Consider the following 14,892-nt stretch of genomic DNA (forward strand, 5'->3'; position numbering starts at 1 on the left):
TGTATCCTTCAGTTCCCTACAGCTCTTCTACAGGGATCAATGGCTTTTTACTCAGTATGGTACACTGCTCTTCTGAAGGGAAAACAGGAGGGAATGCACCAGCATTTCAACTAACTAGAGGAGGTGGACGGGGGGACAGATGAGAATTATCACATTTGGGGTTTTTTTTTTAGGCTAATTCAGTAATCAAGTACTCAGAAACATGTTGGTCCCCTTCTAACATCAACTTGTGCAGGAAGTAAAATACAAGTAAAATGTCTCTTAAGGATCTTATATGTAAAGAAATAAATCCCTGTAGCATCTTCCTCTGAAAACAAGATGAAAGGCAATAGCATATTCTGGTGAATATTGCTAATAAACTCACAGGATTTTATTAATTTTTAATCCATTATACTCTGCAAATGCAAAAATATTGCATTTATGTAACCAAGCATAATCTGTAGGCTACTTGTGTAACCAGTTTTATTAATGCATATACTTTTTTCTTAAAATGCACAATTTTTGCAAAAAAGATTTTGCAATCTTTTCAGCAAATAACCGGGGTCTGCCCACTGAAATCAACTGGATTTTCTTACTATCTGAAGACATAAGGCTGAAAAAGCATAACATATTCTTATATTCAAGAAGGGAAAAATGCTTATACATGCAACCTTGGCCCCTAGATGTTTATTTTGTATGCACAGTCTAAGCAATCTTCACGCAGTATAAGAGAACGAGCATTCTAAATAGCTGAAATGACTCCCAGAGTAAATAAGCACCTTTTTCTTCATCAAAGTATTGATCCTGGATTATTAAAATTAAAAGGTGCCTTGCCACTGTCTCTAAAACAAGCCTTGTGTTATATAATCGTCTTTTCTGCTTATTCCAAATGCCTTAGAAATGCTTCAGAAGCACATTTAGCTTTGGTTAAAGGTTTGCAGCACTGTATCTCCAGTCACACTAATTACTATTAATATATAACACTAACAAAGAACGATGGTGTAATCACATCTGTCTTGACTGCAAATTAAAAAGCCTCATGTCAATTGAGAATCTGAATTTTCTGTTTTGAATAATATTACTTGAAGAAAAGGCCATTTAATTTAAAAGAAATACAAATAGAATTGCGTGAAGTTTTAAAATGACAGTGTGTAATGAAAACTGTCAGGAAAGCATAACTTATCAGGCAAGAGTAGCACTTCTGGACATCATCCTTGAATAGCTGATTGTTTTAATTAAGTCTTAATTTAAATATTTTTAAGTGCATATATAAATCCCTGACAAATTTTTGCATCTCATTTGCAGACAAATGTGATGAGTTTCATGACATTGTTTCCATAAGTATCCAGTGAGAAAACAATTTTTCTACTGGTGTAAAATGTAAAATGACTGAACATCATAAAAAGCTTAGATTTAAAAAAAACCTGTTTAAAATCAGAATGATTAACTACTATAGAGGAACAGCTACGAGGAAACTTTTTGTACAGTTTGAAATATTCAACCTGACCCACTCTACAAATTTTTTGTACTTCAGGGAGATGCTGCAGAACAACCCAATATTACAGGAAATCTGCAGACTGGGCAGGTGGAATTTTACGGGTAGAAGACTGTTATTAATGTACATCTATTGTATGATAAAAATCCTATTATAATATAAAATAAAATACTATTATGACAGCATAATATTGTCTCCTTAGACACTGGTTTACAGAGTTTTTTTCTGAAACTATGTAAGAGTCACTCATATATTAAATTGATCACAATACACCTACAAAAACACACATTTTAAGCTTTCTTTTGCTGTATTAAGCACCACGAATGCTGTATATTTATCATTTTGCCTTTTTCTCTGTTGCTGCCTCTTTGGGCTACTGAGATTAATCTCTTTGAGAAATCCAAGACAAGGAAATAAAGTTAGGAAGGAAAGACACCTACTTGACTGCATGGTTCTCGCTGAGATTTCTGCCGTTGAAGCACCCAGGCCTTGTGGAGAACGTGCAGCTAGACGGAATAAGTACAAGCTGTTTGGCCTTAAGCCTTGCAGGCGATAAGATGTAGTAGGTTCAGTGGAAACCCGTTGCTAAAAGTAGGTAATAAGAGGATGTCTTGATTAATATTCAGAGACTCTGAATTCCATATGTTGCCTAGAGAAGAAATGCTTTATACTCCAATGATAACCCCATTGAGAAAAATTTAAATTCAAGAAAACAAATCAGAACAAAACCAAACTAAACCAAAACAAAAATGAATACATTACTTTTGACAAACACACATTAAGGAACAATAATTTTTAAAGTCGACAGCTTAATGGGTGAAACTCAGAGCCAGAAATATTGTTTGACTGTTTGAGGAAGTAATAGTTGTGTACAAAGTATAAAAGGTTTTTCAGACAATAACACATAAACAAAGCCTTACCTATTACCTCTTATGACAGTGAACTACAAGGCTTTATAATGTGAGTAATCTTGGGTTTAACCTCGTAGTTAAATTCATGTTCAAATTATTAAAAAGCAAATTCTTCTAAAGGGCAACTTTTTAAGCAGGGGCCTGCATCCTATGTGGAGGTGAATTACGGATCTGGCCCCCTTCCAAAAAATAAGCTTATGCATTCACAGTATATGTGTGAAACCACCATAAACATAAGCTCAGTTGAAGCATCAGCAATGAGTTGATGATGCAGGAGAAATCAATGAGGCTGACACTCTCCTGCTGCCTTCCTGCTGCCTTCTGAGGCTGCCGGCTTCGTTCTTTTGTCTGGGACACCTGGCAATATCACATGGTTTCCATATCAGAAGAACAGTTTATTCTAAAGTCTACAGTACTAACACCACAGAGGCCCTCAAACTAAAAATTCTTGAAGAAATAGCGGTACAGGAAAAGTCTATAGCATGTTTTTGTCTTTAGAAAAAAACCCTGCATTTTCTTCTCACATATTATTGAAAGATTAGAGAAGCTTGAGAACTCTCTTAAGTGGTGGCAAAGAGAAAGAAAAATTCTCTAAGGCTGAAAATAGACTTCAAAGTCCAAGTATAAGTGCAAAAAATCTTACTGAGTCCATAACATGCCCCAAAACACTTCTGCTTCCAAGCCTTTGTAGAGGAAGAGGCTTGGAGAGACACGATCACTGTCTGAAACTGGATGACTTGTTGCAAACAACACCAAAGTTTCAGTGCCTGGTAACCATCGAAGCATTTTCTGCTGTTTACACACTCTCAGTCTATCGTTACGTTGACTGCTGGGTTTAACAACCTGTTAAACATCAAGACATTTATACTAAAGAAAGTTACTAATCCATCAATTCTAAACCATTGCAGCGTTTTCTGTCTGACTCATTAAAGAGTATTTAAAAGACGTATAGTCTTTCCACTTACCTCCTCCCCGTGCTCCCCATCTTTGTAAACCAGTTCATAGCTGGAAATGGTATCAGAGCGTGGAGGTGTCCAGGAAAGTAATATGCTCGTTTCAGACTCAGGTTCTGCTTTGAAGTTCAATGGCTGACCAGGCACTAAAGAAAAAGTTGAGCAGCAATTGTTTATTTGGCTATTTCAACACTCATCTTTCAAACCTTTTAAACTATTATCTGAAAGTTTCACACAATATTACTTTTATTGAACTTACTGAACTTAAACAAATTCATTAACTGTACTATGAGATAAATTAATCTGATCTCAGAAAAATAATGATATATTTAATTCACACATTACAAATTATCAAGAATTTCAAACAAATGCTTTGCAATGTAAATAATGCACACAGAACTGAAATGCAATTGAACAGAAGCCTGGTGATGAATACTAGCAATCTAATAACCTATGTGTGAAATGGTGAATATGTACATATATCTGTATGTGTGGATACGGGGAAATGCTAGTATTACATAAGATTGGCTGGAATAGTCAAGAAGAAAGTGTTAACACCATTACACACATTTCCAAATCTGAAAATGGTTTGCTCAGCTCATAAATAACTAAGATACTAAACACATCCTGCTTTTTAAGAAGACACCTTCATATTGAATATTTTTGTAACCTGAAGAAGTTATAACCTACTGAAGAGATCTGCAGTAATGTTCTCATTAAGTGACATATTTCTATCCTTTTAACGACTAGTATTTTTACGAATATATCTGAATTTCTAGTAACAACACTTTCTAATTGCAAGAACTAAAAATGCAACTTTGATTCCAGAGGTCAAGAACATTCTCTGTTGTTATGTCTTGTGTAATGGTCACAGAAATTATCCACACTAAATGTTACCCTCATTTACTTCTGCAAATCTACGGCAAATAATAAGGTTGACTGGGAAAAGACAGCAAAATATAACCCTGTCATTGGAATGCATACAATCATTTTGGTACCCAAGTTCTAAAACACTACTTTCAGTTAATAGTGCTGTTGATAAGGCATGAAACAGTCTTCCACAGCACTTCTAGCTTTTCAAGAATAAAATGTGGCATTGTCTTATTTTTTAAGAAAAAAATATGAGATGCACATCTTAGCACATACTGAGAACAGGTGTGACAAGTAGGATGTGACAACAATGATCGTTTCACAATCATTTTTCGGGGTAGAATTTTATTATAGCATTACAAGTATGTGCCTTTTGTACAGTAAAAGACTTAAAAACACCATGGAGCAAATGGTAAAAATAATTTGTGATTGTAATTCTTATCTTCCCCAGTTTTCTACAGAATGTCACTCTGAGGATAACACTGCCCTCATGTACACTGGTGCAGGTTTGATATCTAATCTTTAAACAGACAGATAACCTGTCAACATGAGGTGCATATTCAAGCTCCTGTGTAGAGGTTGCAAGTCCCTACCATGCACCTTCTTTTTTTTCAGAAACAGGACAAAATAGAAAAGGAAAGGCGTAGAAGGATGTTGCCTATTTCTGAGGGAATGAGTGAGGGTGAACAGGAGACCAAGTTTCTTTATGGGAAGAAAAAAGGATAGGAGTAATTATCTATTTTTCTAAAAGATGTCTGGTGTAAAAAGAGACAACTTCCTGGGTACTGCAAAGTGCCAAAGGGAAAAGATTACAAAGCACAGGGAGCAATTACAGGAAATATCAACAAAGTATTTTTGACAGAAATACTTCGAATTTTATACTTTAAAAATTGAATGGATTTGAAATTAAGAGGGAGAGAGTGGGATAACTGGATAATTCCTAACTTTGAAACAGATTCTGAAATACCACTAGATCAAAATTTAACTTGGCAAATCTACAGCATAGTTATATAAATATATTTACTAGGTGGACATTACAACCTTTTAGGTTAGCTGCTTCAAAACACTCCTGAGTAACAACCAGACAACAGCTGCAGATTTGCCTCCTGTTGAACATGGCTTAAAGTAGATGTGGAGCCCCACTGCAGGCTTGCCAAAAGTAAATAATAAAATCTGAAGTCTAGGCGGCTATTTGGAAGTGTTTATTTTGCTACAGGTTGTTCCAAATGTATCACATCTCTATCAGTGACCGGGAGGAGGGGATGGAGGGCACATGTTCTGGGTTTGCAGATGACACCAAGCTGGGGGGGACCAGTTGACACACTCGAGGGCCAGGCTGCTGTTAAGATGGAGCTGGAGAGGGGGGAGGTACAGGCCAATGGTTCCCCATGAAGTTCAGCAAGCCCTGTCCTGGGAAGGCAGAGCCCTGCAAGGATGCAGGCTGGGGCTGACAGGGCCAGGGAGCAGCTGTGGGGGGTGGCCCTGGGCCCTGGCGGGCAGCGAGCTGAGCTGGGGCCAGCCGTGTGCCCAGGCAGCAACAAGGGCCAGCAGTGCCTGGGGTGGTGGTGTGAGCAGGAGATGGCCCCGAGAGCCAGGGGAGGGCAGGGACTGTGCCCTCTGCTCAGTGCCTGTCAGACCACACCTGGGTACTGCTTCTGGTTTTGGGCCTCAGCAAGGTGGCTCTGGGCTGGGGCCCTTGCCCTGCAAAGAGGCTGCAGGACTGGGGGTGGTTCACCTGGGAGAAGGGACAGCTTTGGGGGCACCCAACAGCATCCCCGGCACCGATGGGAGGGATGGAGGAGATGCAGCCGGGCTCTTCACAGTGGTGTGCGGCAGGAGGGCGAGAGGCAGCAGCATGAACTGAAACAGGAGAGGCCCAGACTGGAGATAAGGAGAAGCCTTTTTCCCACAGCCCAGCACTGGAGCTGGGGCCCACGGAGGCTGGACCATAACCAGCCTTGGGGGGCTTTATGACTCAACTGGGTGAAGCCCTGAGCAGCCCTGTCTGACCCCACAGCTGAGTCTGCTCTGGGCAGGGGCTGGGGCTGGAGACCTTCCCAGAAGATCACCCTGCCAGCCTGAATTGTCCTATGATGCTATGATCTGTGCTTAACGTATGGATACAGGAACTGTAGAACACAGCCAGGTAGTAATAGTAAATGGCCAGTCAAGTGACCCATATGAAGGGTACCATCCGTTACGATAAATATGGCAGCAGATGGAGAACGAAGGGTATTTCCTTTCTCTCTGTGTGTTTTAAGACCCTCATCCTCCAAGTATTCCTTTCAAAAAAAACCCCTTTATGGTCTTAGGTCTGCAATTCTCTATCATTTTGTAAGACAAGTTGATGGTTAATTGGACTTTCCCAAATGCTGTTTGTCAAAATAATATCTTGCTGCAAAATCTAGTCTCCCCTCACATTTTTCAACCACAGTTAGGCAACTCTGAAGCTGAAAACACTGGCAGAAGAAAGAGGTGACAGGGAAATCTGCATCACTCCAAACAGACAGAGAAGATGGAGAAGAAAGAAAACAAAAACAAAACCACAGAAACTAAAAAAACTGTATTGCTGATAAACTCTGGTAGGGAACCCAAGGCTTAAGCCAAAGAAAAAGTACCAGATAAGAAAGTGGAACAACAACTTTTAAACTATTTAGGATTTATGCCTAGAGCACACAACATCTGTTCAAAAACTTCTTCAGTGGCACATGGGAACTAAGCCAAGCTGGAGGAGCTGACAGAAAGTACTGGTGTCCTTCAGAGATGGAAAAACCTAGGAAAACTGGAAAATCTATGTAAGTGGACTTCATACTCTTGCTGAAGTGTTTTTAATTACTCAGGTCAAATCTAACTTTCCATATTAGTGCAGTACATGGTCAGCTCACTGAATGGGATCTTTTTGCATGAGCATTCTCTCAATATTGTCTTTTCTGCTTTGAGGTCAATGTGCTCTACAAATGTACATTAAAACCCATAACTTCCCTGTGCACCGAGTATAACTCTTCTTATTTCTTGCTTGTAAACATGGCATAACTTAGGTAGTACACATGATGAAACACTACAGTGTAGTGACAAAACAAAGTCCAGAATTACTCTTTTCAAAACTTCATACCAAGTTCTGCACTTTTGCTTGCCTAGTCCTCCACGTTTATTGCTGGATAACCAGAAACAAACATAGATTACTGGGCCTTGTCCTGCATATGTGGTTCTATGTCCCTCCCTGATTCAAGTGCTAGAACAGAATCATAAAATGGCATCTCAAATCAGAAAGGCACTTTAGTTCCCTACACAGTTCCTCAGCCGGCTGAGGTAACCAGAAAAACACTCCAGGGCTGTGCTGGGTTTGCAAGTGATACTGGAAAGAGAGGAGAGTCTCCAGGCTAGAAAGGGCCCCATGACATTGCTAGAGTGAAATCCATACCTAGAGCAAAACTCAATCAGTTCAATTAGGAATCAGTTTTGCAAAGGACAATACATCAATCAAGAGAATTTACAATCAGTTGGGAACTGAAAGGGACCAAGAGTTCATGCTTCTGCTTGCTCTTGAAGAAGCACAAAGCTCTACAGAGAAGCTCTTACAATTGAAGAGTTAATGTGCTCCGGAGTTTTTGTTTTGTAGAACAATACTTGTACTTTTTGAAATACCAAATTCTCATGGAATATAATTACAAAATAAAATAGGTAATGAACTAACTATATGTGCATCCTGCTCTCCCTCTGTCTTTCTGCTACAACAGAAATAACCTCTTCAAATGAGTCTGAAGATAGCTGAGGCTTGCAGTTCTGCAGTATCAAACACAGAACCACAGTATTCAGAATAATTAACTACAATACATTTTAAATGTCCAAAAAGCATAGCACATGTTGTGAAAAATAACCAGAAATCCATAAATCACTTTCCTAAAATAATATGCGTAACTGGCATTGAAGGAGCCCACAGAATAGAATAAACATGTTGGTCAGTCTTAAAGACGGAGTCCACATAGTCTTGTCTGAATGACTAGAGAACACAGTGAAGAGATGAATTATTCTTCAGGGTAATTGTCTCCACTCTATTTCTACAGTTAGAACAGCAGTAGAGTTGTCTTAAAATTATTTCAAGCTGCATTCTTCCATACTTAAGTTCAGTCATAAAAGTAATGTGTGCACATTTCCAGCGCTCATCTATATATTTGCAAAAATCAGAATTCTGGACTGGAAAAAAATCATATTAAAAAAGAAATCCCATATCCACACCCTATTTTGTGTTCGAACTAGAAGAAAGAGAGGGAGATTAAAAGCTAGAAAAATCACTGTGTGAGGGTAAGATCCTCAATATTAGTCTCAACATGTTACCATTTAAACTTAGAGACCAGGGCACTTAACAGAAGTTAACTGTGCTTTGAGAGCAGAGGGGTTATTCAAAAGCTGAAATATTCTTTCCTACCTGACCAGATATGTTCCTTAAGGGGAATTTTGTCACTTAAAAACCATCCCGCACCCCACCTCAGGTCCAAATTATTCTCCTTCCACCTGCTTCCTTTCATCATGGCTGAGTTTCCAGCTGCATGCTCTCAACCCTTCCCTTGTGGAAGTCCATTTCCATGAAATGCTTCACTAGGAGACTAGCGCTGTGGAGTTTCAGAGACATGAAGTTTCCCCGTTTATGTGTTCATGAAAAAATTTGAAATGTCTGGCAAAGTAGCTAGCTTGCTATAACACAGAACTGTATTCCCTTGCTACAGGCTCCCTTCCTCTGAATTTCTAATCTTCTTTTACAGTAAGAACGCCAGAACCATTAACTCATTTCCTTTAAGCTAACGCTCTGTTTATGTGCCCTGCAAGTCAGATACTTGACCTTCTCATTACTGTCCTTTTCCATATGTTTGAAAGATTAGCCTTTTACAACTGTAATAATCCTTAGCCTTCAAACCATGCTAATCCTTGGTTTGAAATTAACAATATGTTTTATATTGTAAATTCTTGTTTAAAGAAGCATATGTTTACAGGTACACATTCATTTCCCAGAATATTTTTTTTCTCTCTCTTTCTCCAATAATCCACTACCAATAGACCTCAAGTATCTCTCACTCTCCCCTCTTTCTACCTAAGCTCAGAATAAAACCAGGATTCTCTGAATTCCTTCAATAGCGATACTCTCTTTGCACATTAAAACCAAATCAAACCAAACCAAAATCAAACCAAACCAAACCAAAAGCAAACCCAGAGATTCAGTTTAAAGGTCAAGAATGTTCCTGGTACACACAGGTTGCTCAGAGAGTATGTGTACTTCTGACCAGTTTAAGCAAAGAAAGGAAATATGAGACGATACATAAGAAGTATGTCCTGGGCAGCTAAATGGAGACAAACCAACAGAGCTTTTGTTTTCTAGTGAAGTAAAGAAAAAGGACAAGAAGTATCACACTGAAGTGTATACTGATATTTCTTTATTCTAAAATTTGGTGTTAGTAATTGATTCACCTAAATAATATACTGGTCCTGACTCCATCCTCAGCACAATCAAATCCTTTGACCCAAAATGCAGAATAAGAACTTTCTTAGGTGCAGCTATTGGAATTGATCTTCCCTTATTCAAAAGGCTCAGCTCTACAGCTGTTTTGTGATTACTTAATTTCTTAAAATGTGTCTTTTTACAGTAAAGAAAGCACTGCTGAAAACAACTGTGCAATAGAACTTGGCTTTTCCTTAAAATGTTTAAGCAGAATACTGAAACACAAAACTGAACATAAAACTTTTTTTTTTTTTAATGTTTGGTTGTCTGAAAAATGCTTCCTTCTCTTCTCCTCAAACTACATGTTCCTACTTAATATTTTAATTAGCAACCTAATTTTCACTATCAGTAGAGTTTCGGCTGACCTGAAAAGTGAGAAGCCACTCATACAGCCATTTCAAAAGAACAATTCTGCTGCACTAAGAAAGCAAAGATTCTCATAAACAGGCTTTTTAAAAAAAAATAATTCATTTTTTATAATCTCTCTCCAAAGATCAGAATACACATAAGGGAGGAAAGCTTTGAAGGTAACCAAGCTAACAGAGCCTGTAAGTCACAGCTGTCAATCAGATTTTGTTGTATATATACTCTAATATCCCCAAAGTAAGCATAAGGGTTAAGCTACATATTTACAATGACAGGCTTATTTGTTTCAAAAAAGGAAAAATAAAATCATTCAAAATGTAATCACCATCCCATTTCTATTTTTTGTCTTTTACATATGTTTTCATTAAATCAATTTCCTCTGTTTTTAAATGGCACTTTGTAATTCACTATATTTATTTGGATGAGTTTCAGCTTGAGAGAGACTTAAACCAAAACAATCATATTCAGATTTAGATTACAGCAAATCTGGAAGAGAAGGGCAAGGAGGGCATTTTATTCTGCAGTGTTCACTGAAGAGAAACTGTTGGATAGAAAGATGGGAGAATTTTAGTTTTTAAACATACCCTGAACTGGAGAACTGCACTAGACTTTCTTAACTATTTTTCTCTTTCATGACTTAAAATGTTCGTATTTCAAGCACAAGTATCAGTGCTAAAAAATGCCTCCTGTATGCCACATTTTTGGTTTTCTTTTCAACAGTCACAAATAAACAATCTGAAGTCAACTCTGTTACGACATTGAAAACATGTATTGAGAATCCCTCCTGCACTGTTAATGTTGTCATAATTTCTTCAGATTGCAACAGTAATTGGAAACAGACAAGCATGTTTAATGGCAAATTCTATAAAGGTTTTAATAAACAGAGCTTTTCTGAAGTGACCTCAGCAAGTAATGTAACTTGGGCCGGTCCAGCTGAGCCTCAGTGCTCATTATTTTGATTGCTTCATCCTTCTCTGGGGAAGCCACTGACAAAATCTTGCTAATCTAAAAGGTTTATGGTTGTAAGTGAAAACACAGATGAGGAGCTCACTAAACCTTCTTCTTTAAAAGTTTTTTGCACATGGATTCAAAAAGAAGTCAGATGTCAATATAAAACTAGTCCCTGAAAAAGGTTACAATTGCTAAAATTAAACTATTTTGTACATACTTACATCTGCATGTGCACACAGACACATTTTAATGTACCACTAGAAGGTCTAAAAAAGTTAATTTAGTAAATTCTCATATGAGATACTGCAAAAGGTAACACCTAGACTTTCATGTAACACAACACTTAGAAAGGTTAGACAAACACTTAGAAAGGTTCCAGGACAATACCTCGATTTCTGTTCTTTATTAAATGCATATTGGTAAAACACAGAAGTTTTTACTTTTTAGTGGATGAAACATAACTGTCTTCAGTTACACTTTAGAGATACATTTTTTAAGAACTTGAGGGATGCTAAATTCTTCAACAGGAAACTTTCCAGTACTAAAAAATTCAAGTAGTATTATATAATGTTTCTAGCCAATCACTGACCTACAGTAATACTTCATACAGCTTTCTCTAAACCACTAGACAAAGGGAGCTTTTATTTCTTATTGCTACAATAAAACACTTTGTGCAGTGTAGCTCCACCAGAGCTTCTCGCTTTTGATTTCATAAAAATTCTCTGCAATGTTTTTCACTATGCTTGCTTGTCCTTTGCTAATAAAACTAATTCATGGACCTAAAACTCCTGTACAAAACAAAACAACCTAACTGCAAACATAAAAAAAGAAAATGGTGACCTTGTTGTATGCACTTTGTAGGGGCAGCCTGGATTTGATTTATAAATCCAAAGTGTACAGAACTGCTTGCTTGAACCTACACAAAGGTTTGTTGTTTTTTTAATGCTTTCATGTTTTATGTGTTTTCAGAACCTTACCAAGTATTTGAATACACATGCATTTTAAATTTCCAAAAGTAAGATTCACTAGAGTGATGTAGCATAAGGGAACCACACACCACATAAACAAAACCCACCAACACAGGTAACTCCTCAAAGAAAACCGTGAAGAACTACTTAAACACTTTTGGTGCACAGAGCACTGCCAAATAGAAGCCATAACATTTGGCCACCTCCAGGATTAAGGTCTCCCTGAGACTTCAGTTAAACTTCAGTTAAACTTCTTGAGATTGATGAAAAAAAAAATGAAAGTGTGAGGGGATAATTTCCATTCTTCAATGATAACTTGCAAGGTGGAATTGAGAAAAGGTTATCTGCAAAAGCTGCCTGAATAAACTGGCTATCCTTGAGAAGAAGTTTTTTTCAGCATTTTAAACTCAAATTCTCTCTCTGCAAAATTTCTGCATGTATTTAACTTTTTCACACAAATTCTGTTCATTGCTAGCTTACCTCCTGTTTGAGTGATGACCTGAATGTCACTAGAAAGTGGTCCATCCCCAACAGAAGTAAAAGCAAGAACCTTCACAGAGTATGTTTTCTGGGGTACCAGATTCCCAATAGTGGTAATGTGGCTGTCAGCCACATTGTGCTTCATCCAACTGTTGACATGTTGAGTGGGGTCCATGGTGTAATAAACTCTGTAACCTTGTATTTGTCCATTAGGCTCCTCAGGTTCCTCCCACTGTACCAAAATGGTGGTAGAGCTCAACATACGGGCCTGCACATTGCGTGGTGCACTTGAAGGCGCTTGCTCTGAAGTCCTTGTTGACACAGGCTCACTGGGTGGCCCTCGCCCAATGTTATTTACTGCAACTACCCGAAATTCATACTCTGAATATGGGCTTAGGCCAGCCACACTATAGCGTGTTGTGGCCACCCCATCAATTTCTTTATATGGCTCCTCGGAGTTTTTGGGTTTGTGTTGGATTATGTAGTAAGAAACTGGCTCAGGGTTTCCAGAATCCCAAGTCAATGTTATGCTTGTTGCTGTACTTTCTGTCACCACAGGTGTTCCAGGAGGTTTGGGTAAGGCTAAAGATAAATGCCAAAAAATACAGTTAGCATTATGTAACAGTAGACATTAATTATTACAATAAGCAGCTTAAAACCCAAAACAAACAACAACAACAACAACAAAAACAAAACAGGAAGATTGGAATGGAAAGAAGGTGTGATCTGTTCAGAGCAAGCTTTTGGCAATTAGGCTTTACTCCAGAAATATATCAGAAAATCTTCAAGTTTTGTAGTGTCAGGTTTATTTGATATAAATTAATGATACTGACTTCTGTAATAGATTCTGTAAACATATGCAGAAGAGGAATCTTATAGACAGACAGTGCACCATTACAGTTTAATTTTCAGATATTTTTGGAATCTCTAGTTTCCAATTACTCAGTGAACATGATATGTGGACACCCAGCAACTCTAAAAATCAAATGACTGGTTCTTAGAGGCTCCTGCTCTTGACAAGTATATGCAAGATTACAAGATCCTTTATTTACTTGAAATGAAGGCTGGGAGCTAGACACAGGGGAATAATGGAACATTATGATTAACTTATTTATTAGTATTATTGCTGTCTGGATCTGTATTTTGTCTTATGCCAGTGATTGGCTGGAATATTTACCCTCTTGATTTAGGAGGGTAAGAGGCATTTAGTCCCTTTCCGTGCAATATATTTGCTCAGAATATGGCAATGAATGAAAGAAAAGACTGAACTATGTCCAAATATATGTGCTTGGGATATACCTTTGACAGTTATCTGTGCTATTGCTTCTATAACACCAAGGGTAGACATAGCAACACAAGTATAGTTTGCAGACTGCCTGACATCATTAAGCTCAAGGACGTTCCTCCCTATTGGCATATCATCCTCAGGTGTCAAATCTTCTGCTCCTAGCATCCATTTCACATATGGCATTGGTGACCCCACTGCAACACACGTGATATTTACACTCCCGCCAGGCATGATCTCATGATTGGTGGGGGGAATAGAGAACCTCGGTGGGACCCGTCGAACTGGAACAAAACACAAAAAAAGGTAATAACATATACAAAAAAAGAAACTGAGTCTTGCATACGGACTACATGCAGTGTACAGACACAATTTAACGTTTTAACGTGTTATTCCGATCTGCCAGAAAATATGTATAAAAGAAATACGAGACTAAACAAGAATTTTGTCTGCACACAATGTGAATTATTCTATATTTACTTGAGGATATTATTAGGCACATTCATACAAAGGCTGATTCAGACCTATTAGGGCCCCACAGTTAACTAACTACATACTAACAATACACAAACACCATGCAAAAGATATACACACGCACACACGCGCGCGCGGGCACACACACACGCACATATATATATGCATTTTTTATGCCCATACATATATATATGCACAGAAGAAAACTGGAAGGTCGACAGCATGATTGAGTTGATTACCAAAACCAACTTCAATGCTGCGTACTTCCAGTTGATGTGAATAAATGTGCTAGGCCACATTGTCACATCACAGTCCTGGAACACATTGCCTACAGTACATTGAAAGTGCAATTTCATTTGCTTTCAGACTCAAAGTAGATGCAGCCTCAAGACCTCACACTAACACTGAAACAAACATAGAAAAAATATATAATTACACACAGATACAAATATATATATACACATATATATACATATATATACACATATACATATATATAAAAATATATATATATATATAGTCACAGAAAGAAACTAGGCAAAGCCAGTACAAAGTACTGGATTTGGTCATGCAGGCAAGCATATGACAGAATCAATAGAGAATCATGCTTAGGGAAATGTCTAAGTAAAAACTGCACAAAGAAAAAGAACTAAAAACATATTGGGTGAG

The 14,892-nt window shown here is 37.8% G+C and overlaps 1 protein-coding gene across 4 annotated transcripts in view; it reads right to left on the bottom strand.

Moving 5' to 3' along the window:
* Positions 1 to 14,892, bottom strand: part of PTPRD (protein tyrosine phosphatase receptor type D) — a 380,545-nt gene that overhangs the window by 126,752 nt on the left and 238,901 nt on the right. For all 4 annotated transcript variants that reach the window (XM_072859514.1, XM_072859513.1, XM_072859512.1 and 1 more), the window contains exons 7-10: positions 13,764 to 14,033; positions 12,465 to 13,046; positions 3,351 to 3,484; positions 1,915 to 2,059 (exon numbers count right to left, since the gene is read on the bottom strand). In XM_072859514.1, the coding sequence (XP_072715615.1) occupies positions 1,915 to 2,059; positions 3,351 to 3,484; positions 12,465 to 13,046; positions 13,764 to 14,033 (1,131 nt within the window). The remainder of the gene's footprint in view (positions 1 to 1,914; positions 2,060 to 3,350; positions 3,485 to 12,464; positions 13,047 to 13,763; positions 14,034 to 14,892) is intronic.

The sequence above is a fragment of the Ciconia boyciana genome, chromosome 4, assembly GCF_034638445.1.
Source record: "Ciconia boyciana chromosome 4, ASM3463844v1, whole genome shotgun sequence".
NCBI lineage: Eukaryota > Metazoa > Chordata > Aves > Ciconiiformes > Ciconiidae > Ciconia > Ciconia boyciana.